This window comes from Hemicordylus capensis, chromosome 2, assembly GCF_027244095.1.
Source record: "Hemicordylus capensis ecotype Gifberg chromosome 2, rHemCap1.1.pri, whole genome shotgun sequence".
In the NCBI taxonomy this organism is placed as follows: domain Eukaryota; kingdom Metazoa; phylum Chordata; class Lepidosauria; order Squamata; family Cordylidae; genus Hemicordylus; species Hemicordylus capensis.
The window spans coordinates 38948169-38968320 of record NC_069658.1 but is presented as its reverse complement, the minus strand read 5'-3'; the positions used below and the strand labels follow the sequence as shown (position 1 = coordinate 38968320).

The 20152-nt window shown below is 43.9% G+C and overlaps 2 protein-coding genes across 15 annotated transcripts in view; one reads left to right on the top strand and one right to left on the bottom strand.

Moving 5' to 3' along the window:
- The window catches only part of PDE4D (phosphodiesterase 4D), a 990732-nt gene that overhangs the window by 259282 nt on the left and 711298 nt on the right, over window positions 1–20152 (top strand). The gene's annotated exons all lie outside the window — the stretch shown is intronic.
- Window positions 1–20152, bottom strand: part of LOC128342544 (uncharacterized) — a 33036-nt gene that overhangs the window by 1471 nt on the left and 11413 nt on the right. For 2 of the 7 annotated variants that reach the window (XM_053289951.1, XM_053289944.1), the window contains 5 exons: window positions 18023–18094; window positions 8127–8233; window positions 5667–5800; window positions 5413–5529; window positions 1925–2513 (listed from right to left, as the gene is read on the bottom strand). In XM_053289951.1, coding sequence (XP_053145926.1) covers window positions 2488–2513; window positions 5413–5529; window positions 5667–5800; window positions 8127–8233; window positions 18023–18094 — 456 coding nt within the window. In that variant the 3' untranslated portion in view covers window positions 1925–2487. Of the gene's footprint in view, window positions 1–631; window positions 1089–1924; window positions 2514–5412; window positions 5530–5666; window positions 5801–8126; window positions 8234–18022; window positions 18095–20152 lie in introns of those variants that run through there. The other 5 variants (XM_053289949.1, XM_053289948.1, XM_053289945.1 and 2 more) reach the window with 5 other exon arrangements.

Sequence of the window (20152 nt, the reverse complement as noted above, 5' to 3'; positions counted from 1 at the left end):
GAGGAGATAACCAGGCTCAGCTTTGGATGTTTCCAAGGTATGTGAGAAGAATAGGGCCAATGCCCTTTCACTTCCCCTCTATATGGAAGAATCATCAGTTCCTCAATCCTATGCAATCAACAAATGAAGTGGCTGTTTTCTCCCTCCTGTTCAACGTTTACATTGATTGCATTTGATATTTGTTGGAACAATAATATTAAATTATTCATTATTAGAATAATGGAAGAGAGAGAAATCTTGCCTATTTAATCAGCCTTTACAATTAATCTTCCAATATTGCTGATGTGTGCAGCATACTGCTCATCCAAAAGGATTCATTTAAAGGGCATTCTGCAGTGAAAAAACAGCTTCCTAGCATCAGCAAGTTCAAAAGCAGCTCATCTGTAAATGTTTCAGACTGTCCTTCTCCCAGATTGATCTGAAGTGAATCTCTCTCTCTCTCTCTCTCTCTCTCTCTCTCTCTCTCTCTCTCTCTCTCAGAGAGACCTATAGGGGTTCTACCCTAATCATCTTGGAACCCCAGGGACTAAGTGTTTCTAAAGACTTCAGGATGTAACAGATGAATTCATTATTCTGACATCTGTAGGCTTGTAATTGGGATTGTCAATTGATGATATTTGGAGGCCCTTACCTTACCAGTCAGCAATCCACTGGAGAGCCATATCATCCCCTTGTGCTTCTTTGGGTCTCACACTCTTCGTATATTCTCTCTGTCCATTGATTTTGTTGCTGTATTTATTTTTATAATATGTATTCTATTTTTCTTTACCTATAATAAACCCAAAGCAGCTTGCCTTATTAAAATAATAGAACCATAATACAAAACTATAGGGATCTCTCACCTCCTAGTGACATTTCACTGTAAAACAGATTATGTAAGCTTGCTGTTAAACATCTCATGAATGCTGGCAAAGCTGGCAGAGCAAAGAAAGTCTGGTTTCCTCACCTGTTTATGCTCCAATATAAGTAAATGCAATTCTCTAGAAAGCCAACTTATTTAAAAAGCAGTTGAATAATAAACTTCACAATGGGGGAGAAACTTCTTTACATAAGCATACATTTGAGCAGTGGAACACTTTAGTCTTTACCTGCAGAAAGGCAAAATATCAACTAAGAGTCATACACATGCGCGCGCGCACACACACACACACACACACACACACACACATTGAAACTCAAGCATAATTCTGTGCAGAATTAAAGGCAGACAACATGTTCCAAATTCTCAATCTGCTATTTAGCAAATGTTACACTCACGATATTCTCTCTTCCCCCACTCCCAATTAGGGATGTGCAGAACCGGTCTGGCGGTCTGGTTCTTGGGTTCGTGATCGAACCGAAACCCACCCACCCTGGTTCCATCCAGACTGGAACCGAACTGCCGGACCAGGCCGGCAGGTCCGTGAACTTAAAAAAAAAAATTAAATGAAAAGAAACTACCTGTAGCCCCTTCAGGGGGCTTGCTGTAGCTGCAGGGGGGTCCACGAGGGTTCCCTCTCCCCCCCCGCCGGCCTCCCTCATCACCACCGCAGCTGGGTAAATGTAGTCTTTTTGGCCCTTTTGGGCCTCTGTAAAGGCAAACAGTGGCCATTTTGGCCACCGCGCATGCACAAATGCCCTCTGCGAGGCTGTAGGCCATGCCAGGCCTCGCAGAGGGCATTTGCGCATGTGCAGTGGCGGCCAAAGTAGCCACCACTTGCCTTTACGGAGGCCCGAAAGGGCCAAAAAGACTACATTTACCCAGCTGCGGTGGTGATGAGGGAGGTCAGCGGGGGGAGAGGGAACCCTTGTGGACCCCCCGCGGCTACAGCAAGCCCCTCGAAGGGGCTACATGTAGTTACTTTTCATTTAAATTTTAAAAAAAGTTTGAGGACCAGCCGGACCGGACCAGGGGAGGTTCGATGGGAGCCAAACCATACCGGGCCAGACGGTTCCGTGCACACCCCTACTCCCAATTGCTTTCATGTATCATGATCCAAGAGAAATTACAATTTAATGAAACCTAACTCATTTTAGGAACCCTAACCTTTATTCTAACCTTGTATAATTGGAAATGTATCTTCTGGGTTCTAAGGGAACCTTTTCCCAAGTAAATCTGTTTAGTATTGTATCCACGACTTTGTTGGGATCATGTGTAGAAAATAAAGATTGGTAACAGAAAATAACTGTCCATAGGACACAATATTTTTCTGAAACTGTCATTGTAGCCCTCCTCCTGCTTTGCCTGGGACAGTCCACACCACTGCAAGAGCTCCAAAATAAGGGACACATTGTAAGACAATAATAAAATCACACACTCCACCATGCAAAATTGAGACTTCTCTCCTGTTGCATACACTGCAATGAGTTTCAAAGCATTATAATGCACTTCACACAACCTACAGAACTACTTTCCCCATTCTTTGCAATATTTCTGCATTTGCCTACCTTTTTGTTGTTGTTGTTGTTGTTGTTGTTGGAGGCTGTGTGAAAGATGCCACGATGACACTATGCAGTCAAAAGCTGTTCTAAAGCTGAGAGAGTGAATGTGTCTTTCTCAGAATAAAGAGAAAGCTCTACTTTGCTCCACAAGGCTGAGCCTCCTTCCCATGCCACTGCCTGTAGGGCAAGGGGGAAGTTTTGTCTCCAAAGCTTCATGGGTGCTAGAGTTCCTACCACAGTGCAATCTGCATTCTGGCCCACAGGGCTCAATACTGATGTCTAGAGGTCCTCAATGTGAAGCCATCCTCCTGTCGTAGGTGCTGTCCACTGCAGTCAGTGGCCCAAGATCCCCTCCCCCACAAACAGAACCAACTTTATTCCTTATTAACTTGAAAAGGAACACTACATTTCAATCCTAAATAAGGAACAGTTCCTTGAAATAGATCGCATGCGTGGTTTTTGCTTACTCCTTTGACTACTAGGAGAGGCAAAGTTCCTTTAGCGCGACACTTCCCTTAAATATGGGAAACTAAGAATTTAGTTGCAAATGTCTTTAACTTCTTTGATTTCTCAATCTCCTTAAAAGGGAAGATTGGGTCTTTTATTTACCCTGGTTGGCCGGCCTTCTCATTTCAAAAACCAGAAGTTCATTATCACAGTAGTTCAGTGGAAGACCATCTGCTTTGCTTGCAGAAGGTCCTAGGTTCAATCTGTGGCATCTCCAGGTAGGGCTGGGAAAGACTCCTGCCTGAAACTTTGAATAGCCACTGCCAGTGTGAGTATAGACAATACTGAGCTAGATAGACCAATGGTCTGACTAGGTTTAAGGCTGTATTTGGCAGGGAAATAGAGCCTCCCAGCTCCAGACAGTCTTGGAGGAAACTGATTATCTATACCCATTTCAAACTGGCTTCCGAGCTGGCTATGGGGTGGAGACTGCCTTGGTCGGCCTGATGGATGATCTCCAACTGGGAATTGACAGAGGAAGTGTGACTCTGTTGGTCCTTTTGGACCTCTCGTCGGCTTTCGATACTATCGACCATAGTATCCTTCTGGAGCGTCTGAGGGGGTTGGGAGTGAGAGGTACTGCTCTGCAGTGGTTCCACTCCTACCTCTCGGGCAGGTTCCAGATGGTGTCCCTTAGAGACTGTTGTTCTTCAAAATCTGAACTTTTGTATGGTGTCCCTCAGAGCTCCGTATTGTCTTCGATGTTGTTTAACATCTACATGAAACCACTGGGAGAGATCAGCAGGTGATTTGGTGCAGGGTGTTATCAGTATGCTGATGACACCCAAATCTATTTCTCCATGTCAGCATCATCGGGAGAGGGCATAACCTCCCTAAATGCCTGCCTGGAGTCGGGAATGAGCTGGATGAGGGATAACAAACTGAGACTGAATCCAGTTAAGATGGTAGTACTCATTGTGCGGGGTCAAAACTCGAGAGACAATTTTGATCTGCCTGTTCTGGATTGGGTCACACTTCCCCAGAAGGAACAGGTACGCAGTCTGGGAGTGCTTCTGGATCTGAGTCTCTCCCTGGTGTCCCAGGTTGAGGCAGTGGCCAGAGGTGCCTTCTATCAGGTTTGGCTGATACGCCAGCTGCGTCTGTTTCTTGAGATAGAGTACCTCAAAACAGTGGTACATCTGACTGGATTACTGTAATGCGCTCTATGTGGGGCTACCCTTGTATGTAGTCCAGAAGCTACAGTTGGTTCAGAATGCGGCAGCCAGGCTGGTCCCTGGGTCATCTAGGAGAGACCATATTACTCCTGTATTGGAGGAGTTACACTGGCTGCCAATATGTTTCTGGGCAAAATACAAGGTGTTAGTTATAACCTATAAAGCCCTAAACAGCTTGGGCCCTGGGTATTTAAGAGAACGTCTTCTTCGTTATGAACCCCACCGCCCATTGAGATCATCAGGAGAGGTCCGTCTGCATTTGCCACTGGCTCGTCTGGTGGCTACTCAGGGACGGGCCTTCTCCGTTGCTGCCCTGAGGCTTTGGAATGTGCTCCCTAGTGAAATAAGAGCCTCCCCATCTCTGACAGTTTTTAAAAAGTCTTTAAAGACGCATCTGTTCACTTAGGCTTTTAACTGATACTGTTTTGATTGTTTTTAAAGTTGTTTTAGAGCTTTGTTTTTTTAAAAAAATAATTGTTGTGTTTTAAATTTCTTGTTTTGTTTTTAACTAATGTTTTAATGTTGTTTTTATCTGTTGTAAACCACCCAGAGACATAAGTGTTGGGAGGTATAAAAATATGTTAAATAAATAAATAAATAAATAAATAAATAAATAAATAAATAAATAAATAAATAAAATAGCTAAACAGTGGGCTGCCTTCCCTTCTTATATTAAATCTCCAATTTATTGCTGGCATAGCAGCAGTGGTATTTCAAAATGCCACTTTTCTTGCTGGCAACTGGCCCCCACAATGCCCCAAGGAAAGAAGCAATGTCTTCCATCATAGAACTCAAGGTGATGATGTACATAGGGTTCCTAGGTGGCCACCCATCTAGATACTGACCACTCCCAGACCTGATTAGCTTCAGTATGGCTGCTGTATCATGTGCCCTCATGCCATCTCATGGGTAATTATTTGTGGTATGTGAGTAGCAGACCTGCACCTGGACCTAAAGGCCTTTGGAGCCCTCCCCCCATAAATTAAGCATCATCATGCTCAGCCAGGCAACCACACCACCTGGGACAGACTAAAGAGGATTGGGGGGGGGCCCTGTGGAGGCCCTGGTCTTTGGCCCCAAAGTTGAGGGGTAAGAGCGCCTCTGGTGAATAAAGCTGTTACAAGTAGAGCTCTATTTTCAAGGTGAACTGGCATAAAAACCCATAAAAACCATGAAATTGTTGCCACTTCCTTGTTTTGGGAATGAGATATTTTTTAAAATATTAACTTTATTTTTATATACTATTCTTGGGTATGCAGAAGACAGGAGATTCATTTCCTCCAGAGTTAGAAGTATGGTCAATACTTACCGTATTTAAAATTACTCAGAATACAAATCTGTTCCTGTTGTGTCCTTTTATCCTTTATCCCTTTTGAGTTTTTAATCCTAGAAGTGGAAAAAGATGAACCGAACTCCAGTATGAGGTCTAAAGGTTCCAACGAGATATAAAAACAATTGGGAACAGATATGAATATAAATGGTTGTTTTTCAAATGCACAGCACATCTGATGTTTTTTTAAACTCCGCAGGCAAATCTGACTTATAGAGATAAGATAGTTTTACCCAGCTGTTTCATTCTTTGAGCCCACAATCCAGGCACAGAGGATAGTGGATAAGGCATCCATCTCACGCAGACGCACTGTATGGTAAATTTTGTTTGTATAGCACTGGATTCTGCCACCTCCTTTCTTGGAATTCTATTATTAATTACAGAAATAGGTTTACCTTACAGCTGAAAGTAGTGTTACGTCAACAGAGGCTGTGCTCCAAAGAACTGCTTAGACTCACCCAAGAAGCTTGCATTAGCCCAATATAATTTTTCTAGTGTTTTTTTGTTTTTGTTTCAACAGTTGGCTCCCAAACCATATCACAAATTACATTTCAAACTCTCCTTAATTTCAAGAGCAGTTTGCTTTTGAAAATAGCAAGACTAAGACTTCCCTGGGTTCATAGAAATAGTTTTTCAAGTTCTTTGGAACTTGGCTAGAATCTCTAATAGCAACATTCAAATTTCAACCAGCCCCATATCCTTGTAACTAAGCCTAAATATGGATGGGCTCTCACAACAGGAATATTGGAAGCTGCCTTATACTTAGTCAGACCATTGGTCAATCTAGCTCAGTATTGTCTATACTGACTGACAGTGTCTCTCCAAAGTGTCATGCTGGGATCTCTCCCAATCCTGCCTGGAGATGCCAGGGAGTGAATCTGGGACTTCAGATGCTCTTCTGCTGAGCTATATGGCCTCATCCCACAAGGGGAATATCTTACACTGCTCATATGTAGTCTCCCATCCAAATGTAAACCAATGTGGTCCCTGCTTAGCAAAGGGGAAATTCATGCTCCATTTCTTATGACCAGAAATTGGGAGAATGCACATCTCCAGAATCTCCCCTTTTCTGGTTCAGCAGCATTGGGGAAGAGAACTCTTCCCCAATGCTGCTGTACCAGAAAAGGGGAGATTCTGGAGGTGTGGAAATTTCTAAGCTCTTAAGAACCTGGAAATTTTCAGCAGTGTCAGGTTGGTGTAGTGCCAACCTAACATTTAATGGAGATCAACTACCTTAAAACAGTTCTTAGATTACCGATCTCTGTTAAACGTTGGGTTGGTGTGATGCCATCCTGGCATCGATGGAAATTTCTGGGTTCTTAGAGCTGGAAATCAGGAGCATGCATGCCTTGGGAATCTCCCTTTTCCCAGTTTGGCAGCCTCAGGGATTGCGAGAGCCCACCCTGTATGTAGTTGAACTGATTGCATATTCTTCCTCTGTTCTTCCCTGTATATTCTTCCCATCTTATTTATTTATTATTCCTCTGTGTAAACTGCTTTGGAAACTTTTATTGAAAAGCGGTATATAAATATTTGTTGTTGTTGTTGGTTGTTTGTTTACCCCTGCCTTTGTTTCCCTCTCCCTCCGCTGCTGCCTCCCTTGTGTCCATATCTGTATTGCACCTCACTTGGAGCTGGGAAGTAGGAACTGTCCTCTTATTCTTCAAGAAATACCATGGGGCTATTCACACGACCGCATGCAGGTGAGCGGAGTGGGGGGAAGCAGGGTTCAACCTACCTTCCCCCAGGTGATCAGTGGTCGCCTATTCAATGCACGAGCTGCTGTGCAGTGTCTTGGGGGATTCCCACGTTAGATGGGTACTCTAGGCACCCAACTCTGTGTCTCCTTAGGAAATACATGCAGCTGGCAGCTGGGTTTAGGGAGTGCTCTCTCCCTTAACCTTGGCTAAGGTAGTGGGGCTAAGATGTATGGAGTGTGAGAATCCACATGGATCCCAGTGCTTCACACAAGCAGTCTAGCCCAGACTAGGCTGCTCATGAGAACAGCCTCCATGTATATTATATATAATAATAAAATATGTTTGCCGTAATGTCACCCAACCAGGCTTGGCCTATGATAGTGGCAAAAGTTGGAGGTAAAATAATGAGATCATTCATGAGAAATCAGTGGCATGGATATCCATTATTTAGATAAGCAAAATGTAATTCATACTAGTGGGCCCAGGTGCAGAGCATCTGTGCCTCTAGTTGGGCCCAGCCGTCCTCCCCCCGCCATGCTGCCGCTGCCTTACCCAGGGGCGCAGGGCCAGGCCGTTCCGCTGCTGCTGCCTCCCCTCTGCCTCACCATCCTCCTCCTCGGGGCGGCGAGGCTTTGCCCACCGCCCGTCCTCCTCCTGCTGCCCGTCATCCTCTCATCCTCTTCCTCACAGTTGCGCTGCCACCTCCCTCCACCTTGCCGTTCTCCTTGGGGCAGCGAGGCTTCACCCACTGCCGTCCTCCTCCCACTGCCTGTCCTCCTCTCACCCTCCTCCTCAGGGTGGCGGGGCTTCGCGCATTGCCCCAACCGCATCCTGGCATGGGTTTCTCCCTCCCGCCCTTGCACATGTCGCCCCCTCTGGGCCCGCCATTGGTCGCAGCTGCAGTGGGGGTGGAGCTTGCCACATCCCCACACATCCCCTCTACAGGAATTAATTATATAGATAATTATATAGATTATTATTCAATAACAGTACCTTTCTGACACAGATGAAGAGAGCAAATATAGGTATTCTCGGCAGTTTTTAAAGTTGAAGTTGAGTATAAAGGAAGTCCAAGCCATGGAGTAGTAATGAAGACAACCCTTAAGATGAGAAATAGGAGTGTGAGCTTATAAAACTGAGTAGAAAAAGCTATTTTGCATGCATTCTTCCTCCATTATAGACTAAATTCTGCAGCTATGCAACTGTGTGCCCCCTTTCAAAATATGGACTGCATTACAGAACCAGAATCCATCAGTGCATCTGTGAAAAGCAAATCTAGTATTTTGATTATGAATACTTATATATTGCTTTTCAACAAAGGAAGTTCTCAAAGTGGTTTATATAGAAAAAGAAATAAAATTGTTTCCTGCCCCTGAAGGGCTTACAATCTTAAACAAGCAAACAACAAAAAACATATGGTAGGCACCAGCAACAAGCAATGGAGTGATGCTGTGCTGGGGTTGGATAGGGTCAGTTGCTCTCCCTCTGCTAAATATAAGAGCACTTTAAAAGGAGCCTCTTTGTAGAGTTAGCAGGGGGTAGAGTAAATTGTAGAATACATTGTTCCAGGAGCTGCGTTTTGTTCTTTTACAATGCAGTTGTTCCTCATTTGAAAGTTAATCTGTAGCATAATTAAAACTGTGGATTCATACTGTAGACTCCTATTATGAATTTACCAACTATTAAATTCTTTGCCATCTACAATGAAGCCCACAGGACTTAACAGTGCATAGCATATGCATTTCTAAATGTATAATGAACAAACTAAAGGGTCTATTGAGGCTTGTTCGTGCTTAAGAGTATGTTGATCCCTCTCCTGCATGTTCATATTTTTCTTAAACCCCCCACTGAGCTTTTAGAAATCTACTTAAGTTCATGTTTATGTGAAGTAGTTATTTCCCCTTTTAGTCCTCCAGCATGTCTAGATGTATCTTCTTTTAGTAGAAAGTCTAGATTCTACACTCTAATAGGAACATAAGAACAGCCCTGCTGGATTTTTCCAGCCTTCAGTTTCATGGAATGACCCTTGGTTCTAGTGTTATGCAACAAATATATCATGTAACTAATATAATTCTAGTGTTGTGTAACTAATATATGTTGGTTAATATATATGTGGTGCATACATAGAGGCCGCAGAAAGTATGCATGTCAGGATCCTACTATACCGCTAGAGGAGTGAGTAGTTTTGTTTTTGTTTTTTTTAACTATGTATGGATTACTTGTCTACCTACTCTGTTGTAACGAAGTCTAACCAAATGTAAATGCTCTGCCCCAGTTTGTCTCTGCCTCCATGTCCATCCCCTTCCTCCATTGTCTCGCTTGTGTGAACTTTAGATTGTGAGCAAGTGTCCAGTTTTTTAATAAGGTACCATTCACAGAGAGGGCATTATAAACATCAAGAATCTCATCCTCCCGTGAAAAAAGCATAAAGATTTGATGAAAGAAGTTTCCTGGAGTGCTGTCAGTGGCGAGAATCAGGGTGTTGTGAAGCACCACTGGGAAAGGAACAAGACTAAGTTGGCTTCTAGTAGGCACCAACAGCAGCTTTGTTGTTGTTGTTGCTGTTGTTGTTGTTGAATAGCAGCTGGACTGGGCTGCCCTGTTGATCAAGACCATGGCAGAAGGTAGGGTTAGTCACTAGCAGTTGGTCTGGCTGCCACTTGCTAAAGGGAAACTAAGCCAGCAGGGCTAATAAAGTTTTAGATCTCATGGAGGTTGGCCTTCAGAAAGTGTTATGTGAATGATATGAGTGTGATGCAATATTCTATGCTCACAGTCAGCCTTTAGAACTGGTTATATGTACCTTGACAGATATTGTTACTAGGGGACTGCAATATTTCATGGATAGATTCATGAGCAAGATCTTAGATTTCTGTTGGGTCCTGCTCTCAGATGGAGCTTAAGTACAATTGTATGGATGATTAATCCCCAACTAATGTTTCTGTGTGAACACATGCACACGATTGCTTTTAAAAACCTTATTGATGAGCATAGGATGGATGGATGGATGGATGGATGGATAATTAATTTGCCCCAGTCCCCTAAAGGGCAGCCCCATGACATGCCCTTTCACTAAGAGTGAAAGAGATGCTACTATGGTATGTAAACTGCTTGTGAACTTCAGCTGAAAAGTGGCATAGAAATACTCTGAATAAAAATCCTATACACTTACCACTAGGGGTGTGCAAACCGGTTTGAATCTGAACCAGTTCAACATCAAACCAATTCAGCTCGAAGGTTCAGGGTTGAGCCAAACCAACCTGGGTTATGACCCAGGCCACGCAGGGTCCCACTGTGAAGGCGTGGGAGCCTCCAAAATGGCTGCCACACCAGGCAATAGGCCTGGAAAGGGCCAAAGATGTTCGGACTGGGTGATTTTTAGGAAAGGAAGGCCAGTGGGGGGAGGGGGAACATCTTCAGATCCCCCTGCCACCTTGGAGAAGCCCCCGAGGGGGGGTAAGTTAAGAAGAATTTATTTTCCAAAAAATTGTTTGTCGACACCCCCCCACAAACTGAACCAAACAGCGAGGGGGTTTGAAGGGGGCCAAAACCAAACTGGCCCAGTGTGGTTCGAATTCAGTTCAAACACGAACCGAACTGGGCCAGATGGTTATGTGCAGACCCCTACTTACCACTGTTGGGTATGCTGGTGATGTGGTTAACCAATTCACATAACCAGGTTCCACTTAATTAAACCAGGGTGACTAAAAGGCCTCAGCCCTGTTTGAAATGGACCCCCTTTCCCACTCTTTGGATTGCCATATCAATTTTCCTTCAGTGTGCAAGGGTCTCATTTCCAGGAAAAGGTATTTCTGATTTATTATTGTTATGCCCTGCTCTTCTTCCAAGGAGTTTATAGCAACTCATGTGGCTCCCAAGTGATAACCCATCTAACTATCACTCAGGGCCAGACCCTATATCTGTGTTTTGAATGGAGGCTCCCAGAAGTTGTGCTCTGGCCACTTACGTCGTGCACTGCCAAAACTCTGCCAGCACTGCAAACCCAGCTGAATGAGCTCCATGCTTCAAGGGTGCCATCTAGACTGCAGTACTAATCTGCCCAAATATTCGGGCTGTCTTTGGACATAACAGCAAATCATGGGTCCAACAGACCTGCAGTTTGCCTCCATTCCCCCTGCGTGGTCCCTGATGATCCCTATCTGCAGTCTGGGAGACTGCAAAGTGGGAGGCACTGTGTGGGCTTCCTTGGATGCATGAAGGAAAGCCATGGAAGCCAATTGAGTAGGAGGGAGGTAGAAGCTTCCTGCCCTCAATTCCAGTTTGTGCAGCTTGCACAAACTGGAGGTTCCACTGGCAGAATTCGGACAACACAATGCCGATATTGGATCTGAGGTTTCTGCTGCAAAACTGAATTGCAACAAGAGGTTCAGATTCAGGTTTGGGGGCTGAAACTGACCCACGGTTCAGTGACAAAACCACGTGTTCATGCATTAGGACGACCAAATTTGTCAACCTCTGGCACAGTTGACTCCAGTTTCGCATTATGTCTGAAGGTGGCCTCAGTCAGCTAAGCCCCAAGTGCCAAGCCTTAGAGGTTGCCCTATAGCCCAAGCAATGGATCTTTTTGGTTAGGACACTTGGGCAGTGGCAAAGGAAATGCAAGCAAATCCATTTCCTTGATTTGCTGCATTGAATCTTGACGCGAGCCTGACTTTGACTATGCACCTGGGTCTAGCCCTCTTGTCCCTCTGTTGCTGCCTTCGTGCTTGAACCCCACTTGTTGGGGATCAAGGTCTTTCTTCAGGCCCACTTGGATTGGCAGCCATCCCCCCTGGAGCCTGGGACATAGTTGCCTGGAAGCTGCCCCTTGCAAAGACCTGAAACCCTAACCCATGTACTGTGCCATGTTTGTTCAGGCCATGCTCTATTGTTGTTTAAATATTTGAGCATGTTTTGTAGAAGAAGAGGAAAGCCATAAAGAATTTGGTAGGTACAAACGGAAGAATTATAGAGATGTTTATGAGCTAATGGCCCAGAGCTTGTAATTAAATACCATAAAAGCAACCAATTCCCTATTTTTCCATGGAAACCTTAAAATTGCCTGAGTCATTACTGTCTGAGTGTTTCAGCATCATCCAGCATATTTCTGCTCTCATTAAAATCTTGTTCTGTCTAACACTAAACAGCTTGAAATTTCCTTTTAGAGATTCACATGTACATTGTCACAATCAGCAAGCAAAATGACAATCAATATAAAACGTGAAAGGAAACAGGATACAAATATTTCTTCTGGTTCTTCCCACATGCTCTTATAGTTTCAACCATGCTCTCCTATTATACAAAGCAGCACATTCAATAGGCTTGATCTTGGGCAAAGAGCCCTAATTAATGAGGACACAGTGCTACGGGTCAGTTCAGAGTGTTTGGGTGGTCTGCTGTCTGGGAATTTATCGCAAGGTGCACCTTTTTGCTTTGGGTGCAGATGAAGTGGTGAGTGAGATTATAAAGTACTGGAGGATCTGGTGGCTGGGCTTCAGTACCTTGTTTTCTGTGCTGTAGCAATTTGCCAGAAGAACTTCTGGTGGCCTGTTCTCTGCCACGGATAGGCACCACCACCACAGCAGATGACGGCCTTACAGCTACTAGCTCAGGAAGGGTCAGGTGGCTCAAGGCCAATGACACCCTCGACCGTTCTATAGACAGAGCTGCGCTCAGACCAAAGGATCAGATCAGATTATTTCTTGAACCGATTCAGACACAGGTACATATTTTCAGGTGGCTCAGGCAGCTGTGGAAGGAAGGGAAGATCATCCCCACCCCCAACCCATGTGCTGGTGCATCCTTAGTCTGGAATGCTGTAGTGCCACGCTGGCACTTTGTCAGGATCTCAACTATTGCATGCGTTCATTACATTAATCAAAAGACTTGTATCCAGAATATTGATTTCAAATTTCAGTTCTGAACCGCCTTACTGGTAGGGGTGTGCATGGAACCGCAAGGCTGCGGTCCGGCACTGTGTGGTGGGTTCCTTTAAGGGCGGGGGAGGGTTTACTTACCCCTCCCGCCTCTTTCCCCCCTCCAGCGCTCGTATTTCTTGTAATAATTGGGGTGGCAGGATACGTGCGTCGGGGAGACATGAAGCTCACGTGCGACATGCGCGTGCGCAAAAGGCTTGCCGGAGCCTTTTGCATTGAAGAGGGAGAAGGGGCGGCAGGGAGGTATCCTGCCGCCCCAATTATTACAAGAAATACGAGAGCTGGGGGGGGGGAAGCGGCGGGAGGGGTAAGTAAACCCTCCCCCGCCCTTAAAGGAACCCCCACCATCTGAACCAAACCGGCCAGGTCAGGACCGGTCTGGACAGTCTGGAGGCCTTTAGAATGGCCTCCGGACCGGTCCGGACCCATCCCTACTTACTGGATCAGGCCCAAGGCCTCTCTAGTCCAGCATCCTGTTTCGCCCAGTGGCCCACCAGATGCCTCTGGGAAGCCCACAGGCAAGCGCTGAGGCCATGCCCTCTCTCCTGCTGTTACTCCCCTGCAACTGGCATTTAGAGTGGATGTTTAATTCTGAGGTTGATTTTCAGCACTAAATAACAACTTTGACATTTCTGAAATTGTGTGTTGGCTTGAGAATCAAGGCAATAGCAGTAAAATTATGGAGCTATAACGTACATTGGTGTTATATCTTTTGGATTCAGTCTCACAGAGGTCCCGTCCCCCTGCACGCACACACATCAGGGATAATATGCAAATGAACCCCTTATTATATGAGGTCCATATTTAGGCCTTTAAAAAATTCATTTTTCTTTGATGCTCTGCATTTGTGGTGTTGGGCCGGTTCAGATGTACCGTGGGGCCTCAGTTGAAACTGAGCTCCATAAGATGACCCTCAGCCCTGGGAGTATGTTCTCCCCCACACCCCACATCCCCACCCATGCATCTACTTCCTTTCTACATTAGGGTAAGTTGAGATTGACTGCAACATCTGAACCTACCAATCTTAGCTTATTCTTAAGTATTTTTTATTTCTTATTTTCTTTATTATTTCTTCAGAGAACCCAAGATCTGTAACTAGTTTCCTCCCGTGTGTGTAGATCTCAGGTTCTCTGAAAAAAATACCTGAGAATAAGCCAAAAATGGGGCGTTTGGACATTGCAGCCAATCTCCACTTATCCGAACTTAGAAAATAAGTAGACATTTGCATGGGGATGGGAGGAGGGAGCGTGCACTCCCAGGGCTGAGGGAGGTCATGTGAAGCTTGGTAAGCCAAGGTTCTGCAGTAAGTCTTAAACCCACCCATTATCTTAAGCCACCTAATGGCGCAGTGGGGAAGTAACTTGCCTAGGGAGCAAGAGGTTACTGGTTCAAATCTCCTCCGGTAAGACTATGGGAAACACCTATATCAGGCAGCAGCGATATAGGAAGATGCTGAAAGGCATCATCTCATACTGTGTGGGAGATGGCAATGGTAAACCCCTCTTCTATTCTACCAAAGAGAACCACAGGGCTCTGTGGTTGCCAGGAGTTGACACCGACTTGACGGCACAACTTTACTCATTATCTTAGCAAGATACAGTATATAGCCTTGTTGGATATAACTGTAACAGTATCACATTGGTAGTAGTTCATGTTCTTTGATAACTGAATGTTGGCATACCTGCCAAATGCCCCATTTCTCCTGGGACAGCCATAGATTTCATTTGGGTTCCCAGCCTCACAGGCAGGCCTGCAAAAATCCCATTGCCCCGCCCCTTCCTCCCCCTCCCTCTGAGGTAGAGATCCCAGATCTTGATGGAACTCTAGTGAGAGGGAACTTGAACTCTTGCAAGCCTTTGGTAGATGGAGCTGGAGGGGAAAGGAAGAGGAGGAGGATGGGTGGGGGAATGGGATCTTGTGGGTCTCTCCTTGAGGCTGGGAACCCAAACAAAAAACATGTTTGTCCCGGGAGAAACCTCATTATCAAAGTACACTTACAGTATGAACTACCAGTGTGATACTGCTACAGTTATAACTAACAAGGCTATATACTGCAGCTTGCTAAGATAATGGGTTCTGACTTATAGCAGAAGGCCAGTGGGGGTGGGGGGTGGGGGTGTTGGAAGAGCCACCACCACCACCAATATTGCCGCCTTGGCCACCACTGCAGCTGACTCCACTGTCACCGCCAGCAGGAAACTAAAGGTAAATATTCCACTTTTGCCACCTCCCTGCATTCTTAGTCTAGGGAATACACCCTTTACTTGTAAAGGGGAATCTTAGCCAGATTCCCCTTTACAAGTATATCCCCCAACTGGCCCATGAGCCAGCTCAGCCGGCTTGATGGCCGAACTGGACCTGGTTTAATCGAGCCTGGACTGGGCCGGTTCAAATCCCATCTGGATTCAAACTGAACCGGCTGAAGAACATCCTTAACAGCAGTTAATAAATATGATAAATAAATGGTTGTTTACATGCATGGATCTCTCTTGTTGGATTGGCATGACTATATTTACTGTTTTACTGAAATGCTTTAAACCAGATTAAGTGCTTGACATTCTGGATTTGAAAGTTATCAGTTTATCCTCTGTCATATATATATCAAAACAGTCAGAATTTTTTCTTTCAGTAAATTAATATGGCCTTTCATTCCACTTTCCTCTAGGTTTTAAGTTGTTCTTATCTTCAGCTAGTGCTACGAAGCCATATATTCCATTCTGGACAGTTTAACAGGCCTTGCGTTTCCTGGGCAACTTTTATTTCCTTCCTCAAATGTAGGAGGATTATTAGCTATTTTCTAGTCACAAGGTACCATCTCAAACTCATTAAACCCCTTCGCTATTGAGCTTTCAATTTCTTTGTGCCAGTTGCTTCAGTATTCTCAGATGGAAATTATCCAGTCCTCTTCACTTGTGTATATTATGCACTTCAACCTCAGATGTGGTAATTTGCATTGCCACGCACTCCTTCCCTCAGCTATCCTGCCTTTGTGCTCTTTCAATATTATTGTTTTTATTAAAACTTGAGTTCAAGTCTTCATTGGATTTTTCTCTAGACTTGACTAAGCTAAACTTTATTTAACTATTTCTTCTTTGCTTGCTCACATTTTTTATTTACATAAGAGCCAGTGAGGTCATTCACACAAGCGAAAACGGTGTTCTACCCAGGTTTGGGAGCTTTTTGTGCTCCCAGTTCCCGGTTGTGTGGGTGCAAACAACTAGGTAGGAGGAGGGATAAGTGATTGTGTGGAAGCAAGATAGAAGGAAAAGCTACCCAGGTTGATTTACTTTGTTTTAAAAATGTTCTAATACTTTGCTTAGATTATGCATTTTTCAGTGTTTTCTGTGGAATTTGCTGAACACTGATATATCCTTTTTGTTTCTCAAAGGTGCTTGCCTTTGGATCCTCAGTTTGCTCTTCATAACCTTTTTAAAGAAATAACCCTCTTTGCTCAGTTAAAGCTAAAATCAAAGGATTCCTCAATTCAGAAGCAAAAAAGCTTAGAAATGCAAAGGTCACCTAACAATGACAATTGTTACAATAGAAGACAAGCTTTACAATCATTGCGGGGGAGTTGGGGGGACAATCTGGGATTCATTTTTTGTGTGTTTTGACTTGGCATATGGCTGCTGATATGCCAACTCAGTCACTGTGACGCCTTCCTTTCTGCTCTTTCTGGTCCCCCTTTTCCTTTGGTGTGTGTATGTGTGCCCTCTGTTTCTTTTACGCACATATATTTCACCCAGCCTGCTTTTTTAAAAATGCAGCTATGATTTCAATTGTGTTTATTATTATTATTTTTTTAATTGATATACCACCTTAAACTTCTGTATCTGGGCAGTTTACAACAAGATTACAAGAAGAGCCATTTTTGGAAGGGCGGTATATAAATCAAATCAATCAATCAACCAATCAATAATAAAACACAGATTAAAAATAAAAACCTTAAAAAAATTTTAAACCACCATCGAGTTAAAAAGCTTGAGTGAAGTCTTCAGAGACTTTAAAAAAGTGGTTAGAGATGGGGAAGCTCTTATTTCAGTAGGGAGCGCATTCCAGGGTCTCTGGGCAGCAACAGAGAAGGCCCATCAGTGAGTAGACACCAGAGGGGCTGTTGGCAACTGCAGTCGAACCTCTCTGGTTGTACAAGGGGAAAGTGACAGATAAAAGATGAGTGACCTAGAAAGATACATTGAGGCTTCAGTCTTATGTACACTTACCTGAGAATATGCCCCACAGGATTCAGTTGGCTTTGGGAATGCACCATATGTGGTTTTTATATTTGCTAGAAATTGGTAGTTTTACTTGTTGGAAATTTGGTAGTTATTTTTGTACTGGAGTAAGAGAGGGCTTGATATTGGAGGATTATTTTGCTTATTTTGATGTAGTTTTTGTTAACCCCCTCTCCCAGTTAATTAAAAGATCAAACAGTACATCAAAATAAGCAAAATAATCCTTATTTTGTTTCCGTCCTGTGACTTGCAAAGAAAGCAAAATGAATATATGTCAAGGGGAAATGAATTAGGTACTAAAAACCAAAGAAGAACTTTCCAAATTTGAAATCATTATGCAATTCCCCCGGGAAGAAGAAATAACTTTTTGAAATGCACAATTTTAATCAGTGATTTGGAAGAAAATGCTAAGAGTTTCTTTACACAAAAATATAAAAAGGATTTACTTTAACTTACCAGAGAGAGAGCTAGTTTAATGGTTAAGTGCAATCCTGTGATGTTTACTTGAAAGTAAGTTCCATTGTGTTCAATGGGTCTTAGTCCCAAGTAAGTATGAATAGGATTGCAGCCTATGTTACAAATCACCACCACCATGCCCAGTTCAAATATCTCCTCTGCCATGAATGAATGCAGTAGGTGGCCCTAGGCAAGCCACTCCCTCTCAGCCCCCACTCCCCTACATACCTTTGGGCTGTTATAAGGATTCAGTTGATTTAAATACCTCTTCCATTTTCTCCTGCAAATTTCCAAGTGGCAAATATGAGGAATCAATTTCATCTGTTTTCAGGGTGACCTGATTGGGGATAGGAACATAGAAAGCTGCCATATACTGAGTCAGACCATAGGTCCATCTAGCTCAGTATTGTCTACACAGACTGGCAACGGCTTCTCCAAGGTTGCAAGCAGGAACCTCTCCCAGCCCTATCTTGGAAATGCCCGGGAGGGAACATGAAACCTTCTGCTCTTCCCAGAGCAGCTCCATCCCCTGAGGGGGATAGCTTACAGTCCTCATACTTCTAGTCTCCCATTCATATGCAACCAGGGCAGACCCTGCTTAGCTAAGGGGACAAGTCATGCTTGCTACCACAAGACCAGCTCTCCTCCATGATTAAAATCCCCCAGGCTGCTATTTACAGTGAGGGCAAAGTATAGAGGTATTGTGAGATACTTCCATGTTTTGTTCAACAGAACAGCTTTTGGGAGTGGTGGAAGTTAATTTAGATAATAGCATTGGGGACAAAGTTAATCCCCTTCACCCAGTGAATTAGAACATAAGAAGAGTCTTAGTGGATCAGGCCCAAAACTTATCTAGTCTAGATAAGCTCCAAAGCACCCACCAGATGCCTCTGCGAAGCCCACAGGGAAGAACCGAAAAGGCATGCCACCGTTCCTGCTGCTGCTCCCCTGAAACTGGTATTTGGAGACACCCTGCCTGTGCACACAGAGATAGTCCATAGCAATCAGGACTAGTAGCCACTGATAGATCTCCATTTATTTGTCTAAGCCCCTTTTAGAGCCATCCAGGCTGGTGGCCATCACCATATCCCATGGCAGAGAATTTGATAGATTAATTATGTTCTGTGTGAAGAAGTACTCCGTTTGTTGGTCCTAAATTTCCTGGAAATCAGTTTCATGGGATGACCCCTGGTTCTAGTTAGGGATGTGCAAGCCATCTTGATTCAGCTCAGTTTGAATCCAATCCGGATTTGAACCGAACCGGCAAACTGGTTCTGTGAACACCCCTAGTTCTAGAGAGGGAGAAGAACATCTCCTTGTCCACTCCTTCCACACCATGCATAATTTTATAGACCTCTATTATGTCTCCCCTTAATCGCCAAGATTCCAATTCAAACTGGGGAGGGGACTAATAGCTGCTATGAACATTTTTGAAAATGTGAGAGATCCTATTCATGGATTTCCCATATCATGGCTGTTTTAATCCAGAGTCCCTCTGCCTCAGCCATTGACTTGAAGAGGGCAGCTCATGTATGCAAGGGATCTGTTTGTGCATCTGAGTGCACACGGAGTTTCAAAACTATTTTAAAAGTCACTTTCTACATATTTTTGTTTCTTAAGAGAGTGCTTTTTGATATATATTCATACCATGTTTAAATAGTAAAATGTGCATACATTGCATTCTGAAATTCAAGGTCTAGTGTTCCTCATTATTCTGCACCTTGGGAGTCACAGCTACTGATGTCAGAGCCCAGGGAGTGAGTGATACAGTTTCAAGGCTGAGAAACAATCGGTTTTCATTGTGCTGTGACTTGCAAACTCTCAGTGCTTCTTAGTTTAAGACCTTCTTGTCGTTGTCAATCATGCTGCTAGGCTTGAGTACGGGAGATGAAATTTTCTTTTGTGCACTCGTGTGCCGGTATAACTTACAAAGAACACAGTGGATTCTGCTTTTATTAAGCCATTTTTTCTGTTGCTGGTGATAAAGCCGCTGCTTAGTTGCAAAGATGCACATTAAGGAGTATGGGAGAAATATATCATCTCACTTACTGAGCTTTACATGAAATTTCTATTACTTTTGTAGAGGTGGAAAAACTTGGGACCAGGACACAGAGCTCTTCTTCACTTGCTCTAAAATTATCACACCATTGCTGGAACCTATGTATTTGGAGCGTGTGTGTGTGTATGTGTGTGTTTGAAAGGAAGCATATTGTCCATGTTTTAAGGGGTGTTTTTATTATTAAGATGGTGTATTTTAATCCAGAATCTTTTAGGATGCATTTCATAGGCTGAGTTCTCCTCCACATAAAAATTCTCCCTTCACATAGGAAAGCCAACATGTCGGGGGTAAACTTTAATGCTTTTGGGGGGTGGGTGGGTGGAATATCATTCAGAT